The following is a 16183-nucleotide window of genomic DNA, read 5'->3' on the forward strand; positions in this document are numbered from 1 at the left end:
CAATATAAACAATAAATGCAATAACTAAAACAAATCAAATGCTATCAAATACTAAATGCAAAACAAATACTAAATACAAATCAAATCAAATACACATTTATAAACAAAAAGGACCATGGTCTGATACTATTTACAATTATTTACATTACGTACTATGGCCATAGTAATAAGCTAACCTGTCGTAAGAGTTCGAAGACTCACGGATCCGATCCACGACGTCATTCGTGTTCAGCACTGTATATGGACCATCCGAAGGTGACTGTAATTTAGGACTCAGTCCTTTTCGTTGAATTGGGTTCCACAACCACACCTTATCTCCTTTGTTGGATCTCTGTCTAGTAGCTCTTGTGTCGCATCTGGTCTTCATTTTCTCTGTCGCCAAGTTGACTCGCTTTCGTGCAGAACGGTGCATCACTTCAAAACGGGCCTGGACATCTTGGATGTGTTCCTCAGGCGATGAAGGAGCATCCGTGCGGCGATCAAACAGGCGGTCACAAGGCAGATGAAGGTCTCGACCGAAGAGCATCTGAGATGGAGAATAGCTGGTAGTCTTGCGTTTCTTTTTGGCCCTAGCACGATTTCGGCAGCTTCCTGAGCTGGGTCTTTCGGACAAGGCGTCGGCATTTCCAGATGAGGATCCCTTTTGAGGATGGATAGTCATGCAATCAGATGCTGAAAGCAGTTTGTTGTTTTTCAAGTCTAAGGAAAAATTGTATTTCCTTAAAAAGTCCAATCCGAGTATGCATGGATCTGTGATATCCGCCACATAAGCCGTGTGATGGTAGGCAGCATTTCCAAACGTGATGCTTACGTTTAACTTCCCAGTTATGTCGATCTTATCACCAGACGCAGTCTGAAGGGTAACACAGGATGGCGTCCAAATAAGTTTATCTTTAAACTGTTCAGCTAAATCTTTCCTAATGATGGTAACATTAGCTCCTGTGTCAATGATCATATCGCAAGGAACTCCATCGATATTCCCATTAATGGACATTCCGTTACTGTTGCCACTCACTGTATAAATTTTAAGCGCTTTAAAGCAAGGTTTTTCATTATCTGACAACCTCCGTTCCTCGATATGGTCACTAATTTGTTTACTGCATCGTTGCTGGGAAATGGTGTTATTTTCCGTACCTCGGATGTTCTGCAATTTCTTCGTATGTGGCCTTCAACTCCGCAGTTCCAGCATTTTAGAATTAGTTTCTTTTCACTTATGTTCCGTCTCAAGCCACTGACTTGTCTGGTAAAATCATCTGCTTTATATTCCGTACCCTGGGGTGTTCTGCAATTCCATCTTAGGTGATCTTCACTACCACATCTCCAACACCTTAGAGCCACATTCTTCTCCCTCCTACTCCGTATCAAAGCGTCGACTTGTCTGGCTAAATCATCTAAACGAGCCATCAGTTGATCCACTGGCTCATGGACTCGCACAGCTCTAACTGGATGGCGGTCTCGACGGGTGGCTTGCTGGGCTGCCTCAAATTTCATGGCATACACTAAAGCGCTTTTCAGATCTTTAACATCCGCCATTCGCAGTGCTTTCTGTATTTCAGGGTCCCGGATGCCATCGATGAAATATTGCAGGGACAGGATTTCCCTTGTTTCTGTCGGGCACTCTGAAAAGGCGTGATGTGACAGCCTTTCAACATCCGTGGCGAGCTCCTGAAGCGTTTCGGTGAGCTTCTGTTGACGAGATTTTAATTGGAGCCTGCTGTAGTCTTTTAAACATTTCTCGCCGAAGCGCAGCTCCAAAGCGCCGGATAGAGCTTCGAAATCTAGCCTTTGATTTTCGGGAAGCGTCTGCAGGATATCCGCTGCATCTGCTCTCAGAGAAGCGGCGAGATGACAGGCCTTAGCTTGGGAATCCCATCCATTCGCATCTGCAACGATAGAAAATTGTGTCCTATACACCTGCCAGGAGGTCTTCCCATCATATGTAGATAGTTTCAGAACGGAACGAGCAGGCATCGATAAAAATTTGAAAACTTCAGAATTGTTTCCTACCGTCGCTATGCACTTCTTTAGGCTGTCAACTTCTTTGGCGACGGCAGCAGAAACCCTATCATCAATTTGTTGTTCGACGGCAGAAACTCTTTCTTCAATTTGTTGTTCGACGGCAGAAACTCTTTCTTCAATTTGTTGTTGGAAGGCCGAAACTCTTCCTTCGACTCGTTGCTCCACAGCCGACACTCTATCTTCTATTTCATCTTTGACAGAAGAAACCTTTTCTTCAATTTACCCGACTTTATTTTCGACAGCTCCTATTCTGTCTTCCATAGCCTCAAATTTACTTTCTATTACGCAGGTTATTTCTCTTTTCATTTCGACTTGACCTGCTTCAATCTTTTCTTGTACAGCTTTTATGTCTTCTTTAAGAGTTACTTGACCAGCTTCCAACTTTTCGTGAATGGCTTCCATTTCCTTTTTAACGGATCTCATCTCTCCTTTAACAGAATCTTGGCCCAATTTCATATCTTCCTTAACGGATTCCTGGCCCAATTTCATTTCTTCCTTAACGGATTCCTGGCCCAATTTCATTTCTTCCTTAACGGAGTTGACGGCCCCTTCCATCTTTTCTTGGAAAGCAGCAAATGAAGTCATCATTTGCCTGAATTGTTCTTCCATCACTCTTGTTATTGGCATTCAAACCCCACTCCTGACACCAAAAATTGTTGCGTGCGTACGGGTTCGTTATGAAATGAATGCACAAGTCCGATGAAAAATGAACAAAAATTTATTATTATCACAACAAAAATGCTTAAATTTTCTCAAATTATCATGCAGTATTACAATATCTCACAGTAGTTATCTTTTAACTACTCAAATATCCAATAGAACGTAATTCAAAACAGCTAAAGAACGCTAATCCGCGAATTCGCTACAATCAACAGGAGCAGTTTTCTAAACAACAACAAACTAAGCAACTACTACAAACTGAGATGTTTTCCTCCTTTTATAACATTTTAAAATCACGCGCTAGAATTTTCCAGTACTTTCTCGAAATGAAAAAAAAGTTATTTATTTATTTAATGCACGCGCTCTTGTATTTTCAATTTTCCGGCTTAGCTTTCTTTTAATATTCGTCACGCGCTGCAATGCGCGAGAAATAAAACCATTTAATTTATAATTGAACTAACATTAGCTTTTTAAATACCAAATTCGTAACAATATGTATTGTTTTTATCTTGTGTAAATTTTATCATTTTGGCTATCTTGGAACAAGTTTGGTAATTGAGTGTTGCATTTATACAAGTTTTGCATATTTTATCTATTTGTAAATTTTTAAAAGGAGTGTGGACCTAAATTCTGTCTGTAGTAAAAGCTACAGTTTAACTTGGGTGTAGATTAAAAAAATATTTTGAAATGTCATGATGGTATGGATTGAAGAAGGAATAAGTTGTAAATGTAAAATTAGATAAAATGGCATAAAACCGAGTAAATAAATTAAATGACCATATTTAACTATTTTTATATTATTTAAAAAATTAATAATTACCTTTCTTTAATTAGAATTTTAATTGTGCCATATGTTGCTAGATTTGCCACAGAAATAGACTAAAAGTTTTTGATTGCTTGTCCAATTTTGCCGAGTTGGCATAATAATTCAGCTATATAATTATTCTGTTGTTTATCACTTATGGTCATATTCACTTGAGCTTGTGTTTTTTGTAATTATTATTATTTATGCATGTTTGTGCTGCTCATTGTTAGAGGGATATTTTATTGCCTTTTGTGGCATTTTACTATTTTTAATTTCAACATTTTCATTCAGAATTTATTCCATCATCAATACATTCATAGCATTTTCATGTTTATAATTAATCTTTTAATCTGTCTATAAATACTGATTTACACTAATATATTTTTGATATGTATAAAAGCATCATTTTATAAATCATATTTTCTGTGGTTTTATAATTTTCCAAAAACTTTCATGCTGCTTTGTAAAAATAATATAAAGCAACATAAAAGCTTTTTAACTTATTTTAGAGTTTTATAAATTATCAGTGATTACCTACCAGCTAGTTAAATGATCACTACCAGTTTCTTCCTAAGTTCAGTGGGAAATGGCCACCTTTTAGACTTTTCTCGTGACTTTTTAGCCCTAAAGAGGTGTTTTGGCATTTGATAAAATGTAAGATGAATATATTTATCAAATGCCAAATTTGATTGATTGTCAAATTGAACTTGTCTCTTATGGGTTAACAAATTAAGCTGTTAAAATTAATACATGCAGTTCTTAAGTTGTTTTTTTTTTTTTAATTTTTGAATCGGATTTATTGAAAGTAAAATGTATTTAATTCACGATACATCTAATTAAAAACATTCATTATTTTTATAGAATAACATTATATATTCTTTCTGATATTGTTGTTATGAATTTTGTGTAAATGCAAGTAATTTTTGTGAAGTTATATGTGATATTGTCATATTTTTCTATATAATATAACACAAAAATCTAAAGATTTGAAGCTTTGCAAGAAAAATAAGAATACAAGGGCAAGTCTATTTAACATTATGTAAACCACAATTTCGCTAAATTGGCGAGATATTGCGAGTTGCCAATGGTTTTGAGACTAATTTTTATGTCCAAATTTGGAGAGAAATCGCCAAAAGTCATCAAACTTGGTAACCTTATGGCAGCATTTGGTCCGGACCCTGTATAACTGTAATGGTTATTGTAACTGAATAATTGTAGTTGATTCCATAGGTCACTGTAACCATATCCGGTCCTGATATGCTTTCCAGTAATTTCAAGAAGTGTAAGGTACTAGAGATTTCTTGGCAGTCAGGGTAAAACTATATAAGAGCGGGGAGAGCCTCAGTTTCTGAATAGCAGTTGTTAGTTCAGCATCAGTTCAAAGTATTGATATATCTCCATGTTAGCTTTGCTCTTTAGATGTACTTTGCATTGCATTGTGTTTAACATTCTTAGCAGTTTGAAGTGTAACTACTGATTGTGCTCTATGATACTGTGAAGAGCTGTATGAGTATTTTTGTGGAAAGTTCCAGAACAGTGAAGTGTTTCTTTTGGTAAAATAAATTTTATCAACCTATCACCAGTTCTGTGTGCATTCAATCTATTTTGAACCCATATTCATGCAATAATTTTTAGTGTCAGAAGTGCGGTTGAAGGGCAGTGACAAGAGCAATGGATGAGCAACCTAGACAGTTCATGTCTGCCTTTCCTGCATTCCAAGAAAAAATAGAATGTGCCATCAAACCAGTTCAAAAAAAGATGGAAGCATGTCAAGAAAAGATGGAAGTAGCTAACAAAAGATTGAAGGGACTGTCAAATTGATTCAAGAAAACATTGAAGCAGATCATGTGGAAATGATGTGTGTGTATTTAATTATGGCAACGCACACTAAGGCTATCTGCCTAAGGTGAGGGATGCCTTCGTGGAGGACTTTCTAAGGGAAACTGGCTCGTATACACGTTACACATGGGGGAAAACCACGAAAACACCCATGCAGCTAGCCCGTTCGCGGGATTCGAACCTCGGACCGAACTACCAGTGTTCAACGACTTTACCGCTCGGCCGCTGGTGGGCCCAAGTGAAAATGAAAAGGGAAATTACTGACACTATAAAACAAATTCGAATATATGGAAGGCAGAGGAGACATGGTTGGAAATCATGTTGGAGAAATTGAAGAGATTCTTCTCTCAGAAAACAAATCAAAGAGAGAGTTTCTGCTGTGGAGCACCAAACTGATTAAAAATTTTCTGTTCTCATCAAAGAAGCTGACATCTTAAATTCATAGTGACAGCAGGAAGCAATTTTTATGGTTTTAAATTTTTACCCATGACCTTGTCCTGCTCTAAAGCTATCCACATGTGATGGTAATACCTCCTGACAAGTGTACAAAACTCAGTTTTCTATAGTGGCGGATATAAATAGATGGGATTCTCAACCTAAAGCTTGCTATCTCGCCTCTTCTTTGAGCACAGATGCAGTGGGTATCCTTCAAATTCTTCTCGAGAACCAGAAAGTAGGCTTCAAAGCTTTATCTGCGCATTGGAATTGTGTTTTAGCGAGATGTGCTTAAAAGACTATAACAAGCTTCATTTAAAATCTTGCCAACAGACAATGTACTTGGAAACGTCCCAGGAGTTTGCCATGGACGTTGAGAGGCCTTTTTTTTTTTTTTTTTCCAACTTGTCTTATGTAACAGGCCATCAGAAACAAGGAAATTGTATTCATGCAATACTTCATCAATGGATCCAGGATCCTTAAATACAGAAAGCCCCATGAATGGTAGATGTTAAGTATTAAAAAGTGCCTTAGTGAACGGCACGAAATTTGAAGCAGCCAAACAAGCAACTCGTAGAGACTGCCCCTCAATCGGAGCTGCTCAAGTCCAGGAGCCAGTGGATCAAGTGACTGCTTGTCTGGACAATTTAACCAGGCAAATCAATGCCTTGAGGCAGAATATGAGTGAAAACAAACTGACTGTTAAAGTGCTGGATTTGCAGTGAAGGCCACATACGAAGGAACTGCAGAAAACCCCAACACATAGAAAATAAGACTACTTCCCAGCAGAGATGCAGGAAAAACTGATTGTCTTCTCAGCAGAGCAGAGGTCAAACGTTGAGAAGCACCATTTTAAAACACTTCAGATTTCTGTAATGAGTGGTGACAGTAATGGACTTTTAATCATGGGACATATCAAGAGTTCTTTGCAGTATGACCATTGATAGTGAAGCCAGTGTTACTATCATCTGGAAGGATTTAGCTCAATAGTTGGAAGGTAAATTCGTCTGGATGCCGCCCTGCGTTATCTTCCAGACTGTGTCCGATAATAAACCGTTGAACGTTCACATCATATTTAGGAGTGTCGCCTACCATCACAATGCATATGTAGCAGATATTATCAACCCTTGCATACTTGGATTAGACTTTCTTAGAAAATATAGTATTTTCTTGGAATTTAAAACTAACAAAATGCATTCCACATCTGGGGACCTCTGGAATTCAGAGTTAAAGAAGAAGGAATTAAATCTGTCAACTAAATAAAAGAATTTCAAGGTGTTTTCTCCCGCTCATCTTCTGATGTATATCGAACCAGTTTCACACAGCAGAGAATTGATACACAGGATCATCCACCAGTCAAGCAACATCCAAGATGTCTACTGATTACTAAACAGGAAGAGGTAGGAAAACTTCTAAAGGACGTGCAAGAAAGCCTCGTAATTGAGCCTTAAGAAAGTCCTTATACTTCTCGTATCGTCCTGGTATGAAAGAAATGTGGTTAGACTTAAGATTTTGCATTGACTATTGCCATTTAAACAGTCACAAAGAAAGATAACCCTCTTCCTAGAATTGGCGTTCTGGGCTCTCCTTCTGGAAGCAAGTGGTTTTCGATGTGAATTTAAAGAATGGATATTGGGAGGTAGATACACCCTGATGACTGAGAAAATAAGGCATTTACTGCTAGACAAGGACTTCAGCAATTCAGTGTGATGCTGTTCGGATTATGTAATTTTCATGGAGACTGTGTTGAGAGGTCTTTCCTGTGAAGCTTCTTTGATATACCAGGATGACATCATTATCGTCGGGAAGATTTTAAAAGGGATTTAGAAAATATTAGGAAGGTGCCGGAAAGAAATTGCAGGAAGCCAGTCTAAAATTAAGCCCTGCCAAATGTATATTGTTCAGACAGAAAGTGACTTACCTAAGACATGTTTTCTGTGCTAAAGGTGTGTGTATGGATCTAAAACAAGTGTTGGTATCTGAAGATTGAAGATGCCTCAAAAATGTCCATCGGCTGGGAAATTTTCTGGAGTTCTGCACCTAACATAGGAGATTTGTAAAGAACTTTTCTTCCATTGCAAGACTCCTTCACAAACTGACAGAGAGCAAACAAAGTTCTTGAGTGTGAGAATGCATTAAGAATCTGAAGGAGGCTTTAACATCTCCAACAGTTCTGATATAGCCTCAACTCAACAGACCATTTATTCTTGACATGGATGCGAGCAATAAGTGTTGGTACAGTTTTGTTCTAAGAAGTAAATGTCAACTTTACTTCTTAGAACTTACTTTGTCATGCATACTGAAACAGTCGTCTATCTAAACTGGAGAAGAATTACAGCTGTGAAACATTTCCTCTGCAGCAAAAAATTCCTGCTTCACACAGATCATGCATCAATGACCTGCTTTTTAAAGTTCAAGAATCCTAATGGCCAAATAACCAGACTGATACTGAAACTTCAGCAATATAACATCACTATCTGTAATGGGAAGGGATAATGACATGGAAACAGCAGCGCTGTGCCCAGAAAGCTGCCAATATTATTCCAATGTTGAAGCAAAATACGAGCTGCTTAATTAGATCATATGTCAAGTTACGAATTCAACAACTTCTGACCCAGACATATGAAATGATGAAGAAGTTAGGAGAGACCAGTTGGGAGACGACGAATAATTGCCTTAATTTATTCTTTAAACAAGAAACGTACCTGGCAAGACATTTCGATCTATAGTTCTGAGACAAAACAATAGTGAGATCTTTGAGTCTTGCTCCATATTCAAAATGGCGTCTTTTACTGGAAGTACAAATCGGATGACGGAAAGGCATTCCATTGGCAGTTGATACTTCCATGTTCCTCGACACTTTTAATGATTTACATAGCAGTCAACAGGGAGCCACTTCGGAATAATGACGACTCTTTATAGATTCCAAGAGTGCTTCTGCTGGAGTAATGCAAGGGCTGACATACAGAAGAGGTGCCAATCTTGGGATGCTTATGCGGGCTGAAAAGGATCGTGAAACACAGCCAAGGGAAGATCCAATGTTACAATATAGAAGTGCCTTTTGAATGCATTACCTTTCACATGCTAGGACCTCCGACACAAAATGCTAATAGCAACAAATACATCCTCATTTTCAATCATTACTTCACCAAATGGCCTGAAGTGCCTGATCAAGAGACTGTCTTTGTAGCAGAGGTAATGATATAGTACTTAATTTCCAGTTTCGGAGTGCACGTTCAGTTACATTCTGATCAAGGGAGGAATTTCATCTCGGCTGTAATTAAAGAATTCTGAAAGCTACTTGTCTTCGACAAAATTGGAACAGTACCTCTGCATCCCCTAATCAGTCATTTATGATAGAAAGGTTGAATCGAACCATCCTCTATAACCTCTTTCTGATGGTTTTCAGAAACCGAGAGGGATTCTGATTACATTTTATTGATCTTTGTTTTATTAAATTTTATTTGATCTGAGTAGCCTTATTCTACAATGGACATTTGTAGATTTTTATATAAAGACTTAATATTATTAATTCCGGAATTTTTAACGTTTAATCAGTTAATGTTTGCATTTAATTTTGTTGCTTATGGTTCATTACTAAGTTTATTTGTGTAAATACTATGCACACTGTGCAAATTAAAAAAAAAGGGGGGGGACAGTTTTATATCTCTCTTTCTACTTAGCCGATGCGAAATTCAAATTGTATATTTTATGTCGCGAAAATGCGACTTAGGATATATATTAGATTTGGCATTGTTCTAATATAGCTATTTTGACATAAAATTGGACTTTTTCTGGAATGACATGCCATTCCCCCCATATTTCGATTCTATGACTCAGCTTATGCTTAAATATTAAATTCTGTAAAATTTGGTGTGAAATTTATGAAGAAATTCAAAAATTTATATTGGCGCATTTTTTTTTCAGTTTGCGCCAAGAAAAATTTACTTGGTGAACTTCTTAATTTATACCAACCTATTTTCCTTTATTTTTTTCATTGTAGACGAATGGGGGAAAAGTCACTGTTTTTTACTTTTAAATAATTTTAACAAAGTACATAAATCACATTTGGCTTTATTATCGCTTATGACAAATATGCTAAATTTCAAAATGTGCCAATATGTAAATTCACATATATCTTAAAAAAATTCGATTAAAAACTCTAATTTTTTGCAGGTGCACCTAGAAATACATATATTTTAAGATGATGGTAAAAACTTTATAGATTATAATCCAAGATTTTTTTCAGAAAATTTATAAAAATTGTTTAAAAATATAAATTTAAAAAATAAATCATAAAAAAGGAGCAAATTTTATTTGGAATGAACTTAAATTTCGAATTCTGGAAGAAGGAATCAAGCACGTTTAATAAAAAGATAAATTAATGACTATATACCAAATTCAATTAACATTGAACAGCTAAAATTTTGAGAGCTAATTTTTAAAAAACGACTTGTGCGATTGTTGCAAAACTTGGCAGTTTGGCATAATTTGAGTCATAGAATCAAAGTATGGAAAAAAATTGGTATGTCATTTCAGAAAAAGTCTGATTTGTATCGAAATACCTATATTAGAACAATGCTGTGTATAAATCTAATACATATCCTAAGTAACTTTGGAGACATGAAAAATGCGAGTTGAATTTTGTCAATCTGCTCGGTAGAACAGGAGAATCAAATACTGTCTCACTTTTTATTTATTTTATGCAGTGTACATTGATTATTTATTTTATTTTCTTCATATTTAAATGTACTTAGATAAATGAAAGCTTTCCTTCAATAGATAGGATTTTTTTAGTATAGAAGTATAAAAAAAATTAAAAACTGAAATTAGCCAAAGAACCTAAAATTTAGAATATTCAACTTAGTATATTGTTGTGTTATTTTTTTTCTGACACCAGTTGTTACGTTATTTTCTTCCTTCACGTTCGTACAGGGTTCGTGAGGATTTGGAGTGAGTAACAACGACACTTGATGAAGTATCGAAACACATTTTATTTACCAATATTAATCAGATAGCTTCAAAATCACTTTTACAGTCGTCGAACTGTTATAGACACGCTGACACATTCTGCGACACAGCCTTCACACTGTCAGGCAATAATGGTGGAGACAGCTCCCGACTCTGCTTGGTCGTTCTCGGAACCCCACGTACTTTCGAGACTCTCCACGCTACAACTTGCGATGCACTCGATGATACACAAGAGTATAGCTCTCGACTCAGCACAGTCTAAGACAAAACTCGATGATGTACTATCTCGCGAAGATTAAAAGACTCTCTCGATGCACTCAGCGCTAGACTTCGAGACACTCGCTCAATGACTATCAGCTCGCTAGACTAGGTACACACTCCCACTGACTGCAAACCAGCAGGGTTTATATAGCTTTTGGCTGCTTCGAGAACATTCTGGGCTAAACCAGTAAGAATTCGTTCCAGAAGGTTCTCCATCCGTCCATGGCATATTGCCACTTTTGTCGCCAAATGGACGATTTCTCATCAAATGTGACAACCCTGCCTTTCTTGCCATTTATGGCAACCCTAAAGCTCCTTTGCGGGGAAACTACCTCACCGCGCCTTTACATTTCGTAACAATATTTTACTTCAGAATTAAATTACAAATAGTTCATATAAAGTTGATTGTCAGTTTGGAATTCCTTTTAAATCGTATCATTGTGTAGCATGAGAACCTTCCTGCTTTTAAGATTTCAAGGTTGGTAACTATATTATAATAAAAATAAAGTTATGTTTTTGTTGAAAATATTATGGATAAATTAAGGTCATAGGCAATGTCGATTTATAAAGCTGTATAAAAATACAAAGCTATCAGCTTATAGTAATTTTAATTTATTTGCATTCTGACAAACATTTATACATGCCTAATATATCATATTCATAAAAATTAATCAGTATTTTGATTAATTTTGAGAATAAGGGAATATAGAATAATCTATAGTGTTATGTATTTTTTTAACAAAATTTTATTTCAGAAATTTAGAAAAAGGAACTAAATTTATACATATGCCTGCAGAAATGACTAATAAGTATTAACTTGAATATTTGGAAGTAGTGCAGTGTATATAAAGTTTGTGAATATCTGTAATCTTAGTCAAAAGAATATTTGCTTGCTTTTATAAATTTTGAACAAAACTTGGAACAAAACTAAATTTTGAACAAAAAATGTATAAAACATATCTGAACATGTATGTTGGCCATATTTTAATTGTTGAGAAACTGTAATTAAATAATTTTTCCCTTTGCAGTTCTCAGAAAAGGGCAATATATGGTAAGTTTTAATTAAAAAAATTAATTTCATTCTCTTTTATTGTAAAAGTTGAACCAAATTATATGTTAAGTTTATTATAGAAGTAATTTAGATTTTCATACATTTCACATTAGTGTCATCATCTTGTTACAAATGTAAATTTCATTTATTTTATGCAATATAAAAGCCATAAGGCACAGCAGCATTTTGAGTAAGAGTGCCATCCATATGTTCGGGATAAGCAATTATTTCAATAATTTTTTCTCTACTGGGTGTATCATAGAAAGAAAGATGCACAATTTTTTATTCCTTTCTGGAAAAAGATGTAGATAGGACATTTTCACCCAGTCATCTAGTAATGATGAACTAAATATCTAAAATGTTTGTTCTTTACTAGTAATCTCTGTGTTTGCCGTGGAGAACCAATTTCTACACGATAATCCCGAAGTGACCTGTGGTGATTGGTTGTTTTATATCATGTGCCAAACCAGAAAAGTTGTATTAAACAGTTGATCTTTGGAAAGGTTTTTAATATGCGATACAACCCTATGAAAGTGTTTGGAACAACCTTTTGGGCAGCTGTTTGCTCACATGTAAATCAGTCATTAATTTCTGAAGTGAAGTAAATGTTGAGTGTTTTGGTGTTCTTCTTTTCTTCGATCCTGAACCACCATATGTATGCAGCACAAATTGGCCAATCAATCTGGGAATTATATTTTTGTAATGAATTTGCTGCTAAACAAAATTATAATTTAAAATATCATTAAATAAAATATAAATTTAGGGTCAGGCCCACTAGCAGCTGAGCACTAAAACTACTGAATACAGGTAGCTTAGTCCAGGTTCAAATCATACTAAAAAGGCTTGCTGAGTAGTTGGGAGTTTTCAAGGTTTTCCTATGCATATGAACCAATTTTCCATGAGTAAAACTTTGACTATTGAGTAAAACTTCTTTGTTTCCATGAGTAAAACATTGAGTAAAACTTCTTTGTTGAGAATATCTAACGAAAATATTTCATTTTTATTCACCTTTATAATGACCCGCCGAGATGATTGTAGATACTCCGAATATTCGGAGTATGATTATGGAATATGATTATTATATATGGAACAATATATGGAATATGATTGTATATACTCCGAATAATAGAAGTGATAAAGCCAAACTTTGTTACGAAACAAATTTATTGATTATTTATTTAAACAACATATTTTATTGATATAATAAAAGAATTTAAACGATAAGAGATTAATTACAATTGCGGTGAGCAGTGCCCACTTCTGCCTCTGTTCGCTGGTAACGCCCGCTCTGTTCTATTTTGAATCATAAATGTTCTTTACTTTCTGATGTTGCCATTCTGGACTATACAACTTTCCTTGTATTCATGACGCCGATACTTACTGAACCATGAAAAGTTTTCCATGAAGGCATCACTTCCTTTAGGCAAATAGTGCTATTGTGCTTTGCCATGGTTCAGGTTAATCCAGTGTAATCTCTTCCAATCAAAATGTATTGCCTTTTTCAATCTATTTTTAACCTATTTATGTTTACATGATAAATTTAACTTTAGTTCACTTTCTAGCTTGAAATTTTATAGTTCTTTATTCTTCATTGAAATTTTGTAATTATCAACTGAAATGCATCATTCTTTAATAGAGCCTATAAATTGAAATAGCTTTAATATAAAATTTTTTGTATAAAAATGCTCAAAGAAAAACATACTTAGTGCCTAAAATCTTATTTTACTTTGCCATGAATTGGACGTTCAATAAATGATTTAATTTTAAGACTGTAATAAGCAGTGAAGACTATGTCAGCTCATCTAAGCATAAAAATTTGATGTTGTGAAGATAGAATAGATAGAATCTGATAGAATTAAACAAAAAAGGAATATTACTAATGTAGTTTGGTTAGAAAAAAAAATAGATGTTCTGAAAAAAATTATCAGAAATAGCAAAATTTTGCCGGGAGACTTACAGTGAACTAAAGCAGAAACTAGAGCTGATACTTTCAATTATCCAGATAACTGGAGAAACAAAAATGTAAGTCAATAATGACCAAAGGAAGGAATAAAACTTTAAAATAAAAAAAGATGGCTATAAATTCAAAACAACATGACTGTTTAGCTGAAAATGCTGGAATTAGCTAAGAACTGCAAATTAAAATAATTTTACGGTATTCAGCTCATGAAATGTTTAATTCTGAAGAGTTAAAATATATTAAAATTAATTATTTAGTGAATTTGATAAATTATTAAGAATGAACTGTTTACCATCTATAGTTGCAAATAAAACTGAAATGCTTTCCCTTATTTCATTATAGGATTTTATATTAATTAACCTGTTACTAAGATCTGAACCTTTATTTTAACTCCTTCTTTCTGTAGTCCTCACCGGAATGCAAATTAATATTTGAATATTTAAGCTGAAATTTAAATACCTTAAGAGTCAGAACTTCTGACAGCCTTACCTTGCAGTTATGTACTAACACCAACTCTTGCAAGTTATTCTGGCTCTACCTTCTTGATAACCGATGTTTAAAATATGCACCGTTAATTATCTTGAGCCAGCTTAAGTAGTCTATTTTGTGTATAGTCTCAGACTTTGTTACTTGCATTGAAATTAACTTCATCTTATGTTCTACTAAACACATGCAAGTAGTGGAGGTTCATCTGTCGGACATGTAGTGCTTTCTGCTCATTTGAGAGTTAAATAAAAGGTGGTGGTGGTGGTGTTGTATTTAATTATGGCAAAGCACACTAGGGCTATCTGCCTAAGGGGAGGGATGCCTTTTGTGGAGGACTTTCTAAGGGAAACTGGCTCGTATACACGTTACACATGGGGAAAACCACGAAAACGCCCATGCAGCCAGCCCGTTCGCGGGATTCGAACCTCGGACCGAACTACCAGTGTTCAGCGACTTAACCGCTCGGCCGCTGGTGGGCCTGAGTTAAATAAAAGAGATTATTTCAATCTTTTTTATGCCATAGTCGGTTCACTTTAGTTCAGACTAAAGTGACAACTCACTCTGCAGTCATTAAGTTGAGGTCTGCAGGATGTTGAGATAAGCTTCTAGACATAGCAAAACCCTATATTCTGTTTTACCACTAATCAGTTATCTAAAAATGAAGAGAATAAAATTGTAACAGTAGCTGAAATACTCGGCATTGCCCAGGCTTTACGCAGTGTGAAGAGAATGGCATGGCATTTTGTTTATTATTAGTTTTTTAATTTCAGGATAAACAGTGATTTTCCTATTATTTTGGTTCAAAGTGTGAAAAATTTTACAAAATTGAAATAATAATGTAGAAAACTGTAGAACTAATATAGTGCCATTAATGGTTTTAGTAAGAACTGATATTTGCTTTACTATCGATTGCATCCTTTTTGGGAAAATCACCATTCACTTGTCTACCTTCACTGTTTTTGAAATAGTTACGGTATAGAGAATATAGATATAGAATATAGAGAATGTGCATTTAAATTTGCCTTAGAAGGTTCTACACTGTTCTTAAAATAAACAAGCATAGCACCATCTAATGATTTTAGTAAGAACTGGTATGTGGGAACACAACAACAGCAACATGAACATGAGATGGGTGACATGATTTTAAAATTGCAACTGCATAGAAATATTTTTTTGTAAAAAATAATCATAAATTCCTTGTGTAGCATGTATGATTTCTGCTAAGAGTGGGAATGCAACAATGGTGATGTGAACCTAAGATGGATGACATGAGAGCACTGTTCTAATGTTAATGTCCTGAGTGTGGACCCCATTGGGAGACTTTTTTTAAAATCTTATGCAGACAGTTACCTTCCTTTTGCTTTGAATGTTAAGTGTGGCAGGCTTCATCAAGATTAGCATAAAACTGTTAATTTGTATGAATTCTGGACAAACGAACAAGTACTCTTTATTTTATATATAGATTTTTTTTTCAGTATATTACCATCCAGCAACACATCTAAATCTCGCACGATCATTCACTAATGAATTTATTTTCACTTAAATTTTTCCGATATATGTAATTTAATTTAAATCATTACTGAGTAATTTTATTTATTCCTCCCCAATTACTAAAACTAGATTTTACTAAAATAATAAAATCTAGAATAAAATTTTATCAAACTATCATTTTAAACTTATGCCTTGACAAGTATTA

The 16183-nt window shown here is 35.0% G+C and overlaps 1 protein-coding gene across 5 annotated transcripts in view; it reads left to right on the forward strand.

The window, feature by feature from the left end:
• LOC118206052 (zinc finger SWIM domain-containing protein 7-like) overlaps nucleotides 1-16183 on the forward strand; it is a 51775-nt gene that overhangs the window by 34948 nt on the left and 644 nt on the right. For all 5 annotated transcript variants that reach the window (XM_085819735.1, XM_085819734.1, XM_085819736.1 and 2 more), the window contains one exon: nucleotides 12019-12041. In XM_085819735.1, coding sequence (XP_085675861.1) covers nucleotides 12019-12041 — 23 coding nt within the window. The remainder of the gene's footprint in view (nucleotides 1-12018; nucleotides 12042-16183) is intronic.

Source organism: Stegodyphus dumicola, chromosome 1, assembly GCF_044657685.1.
Source record: "Stegodyphus dumicola isolate Sdum_Otavi_A_Nest chromosome 1, ASM4465768v1".
NCBI classification, from domain to species: domain Eukaryota; kingdom Metazoa; phylum Arthropoda; class Arachnida; order Araneae; family Eresidae; genus Stegodyphus; species Stegodyphus dumicola.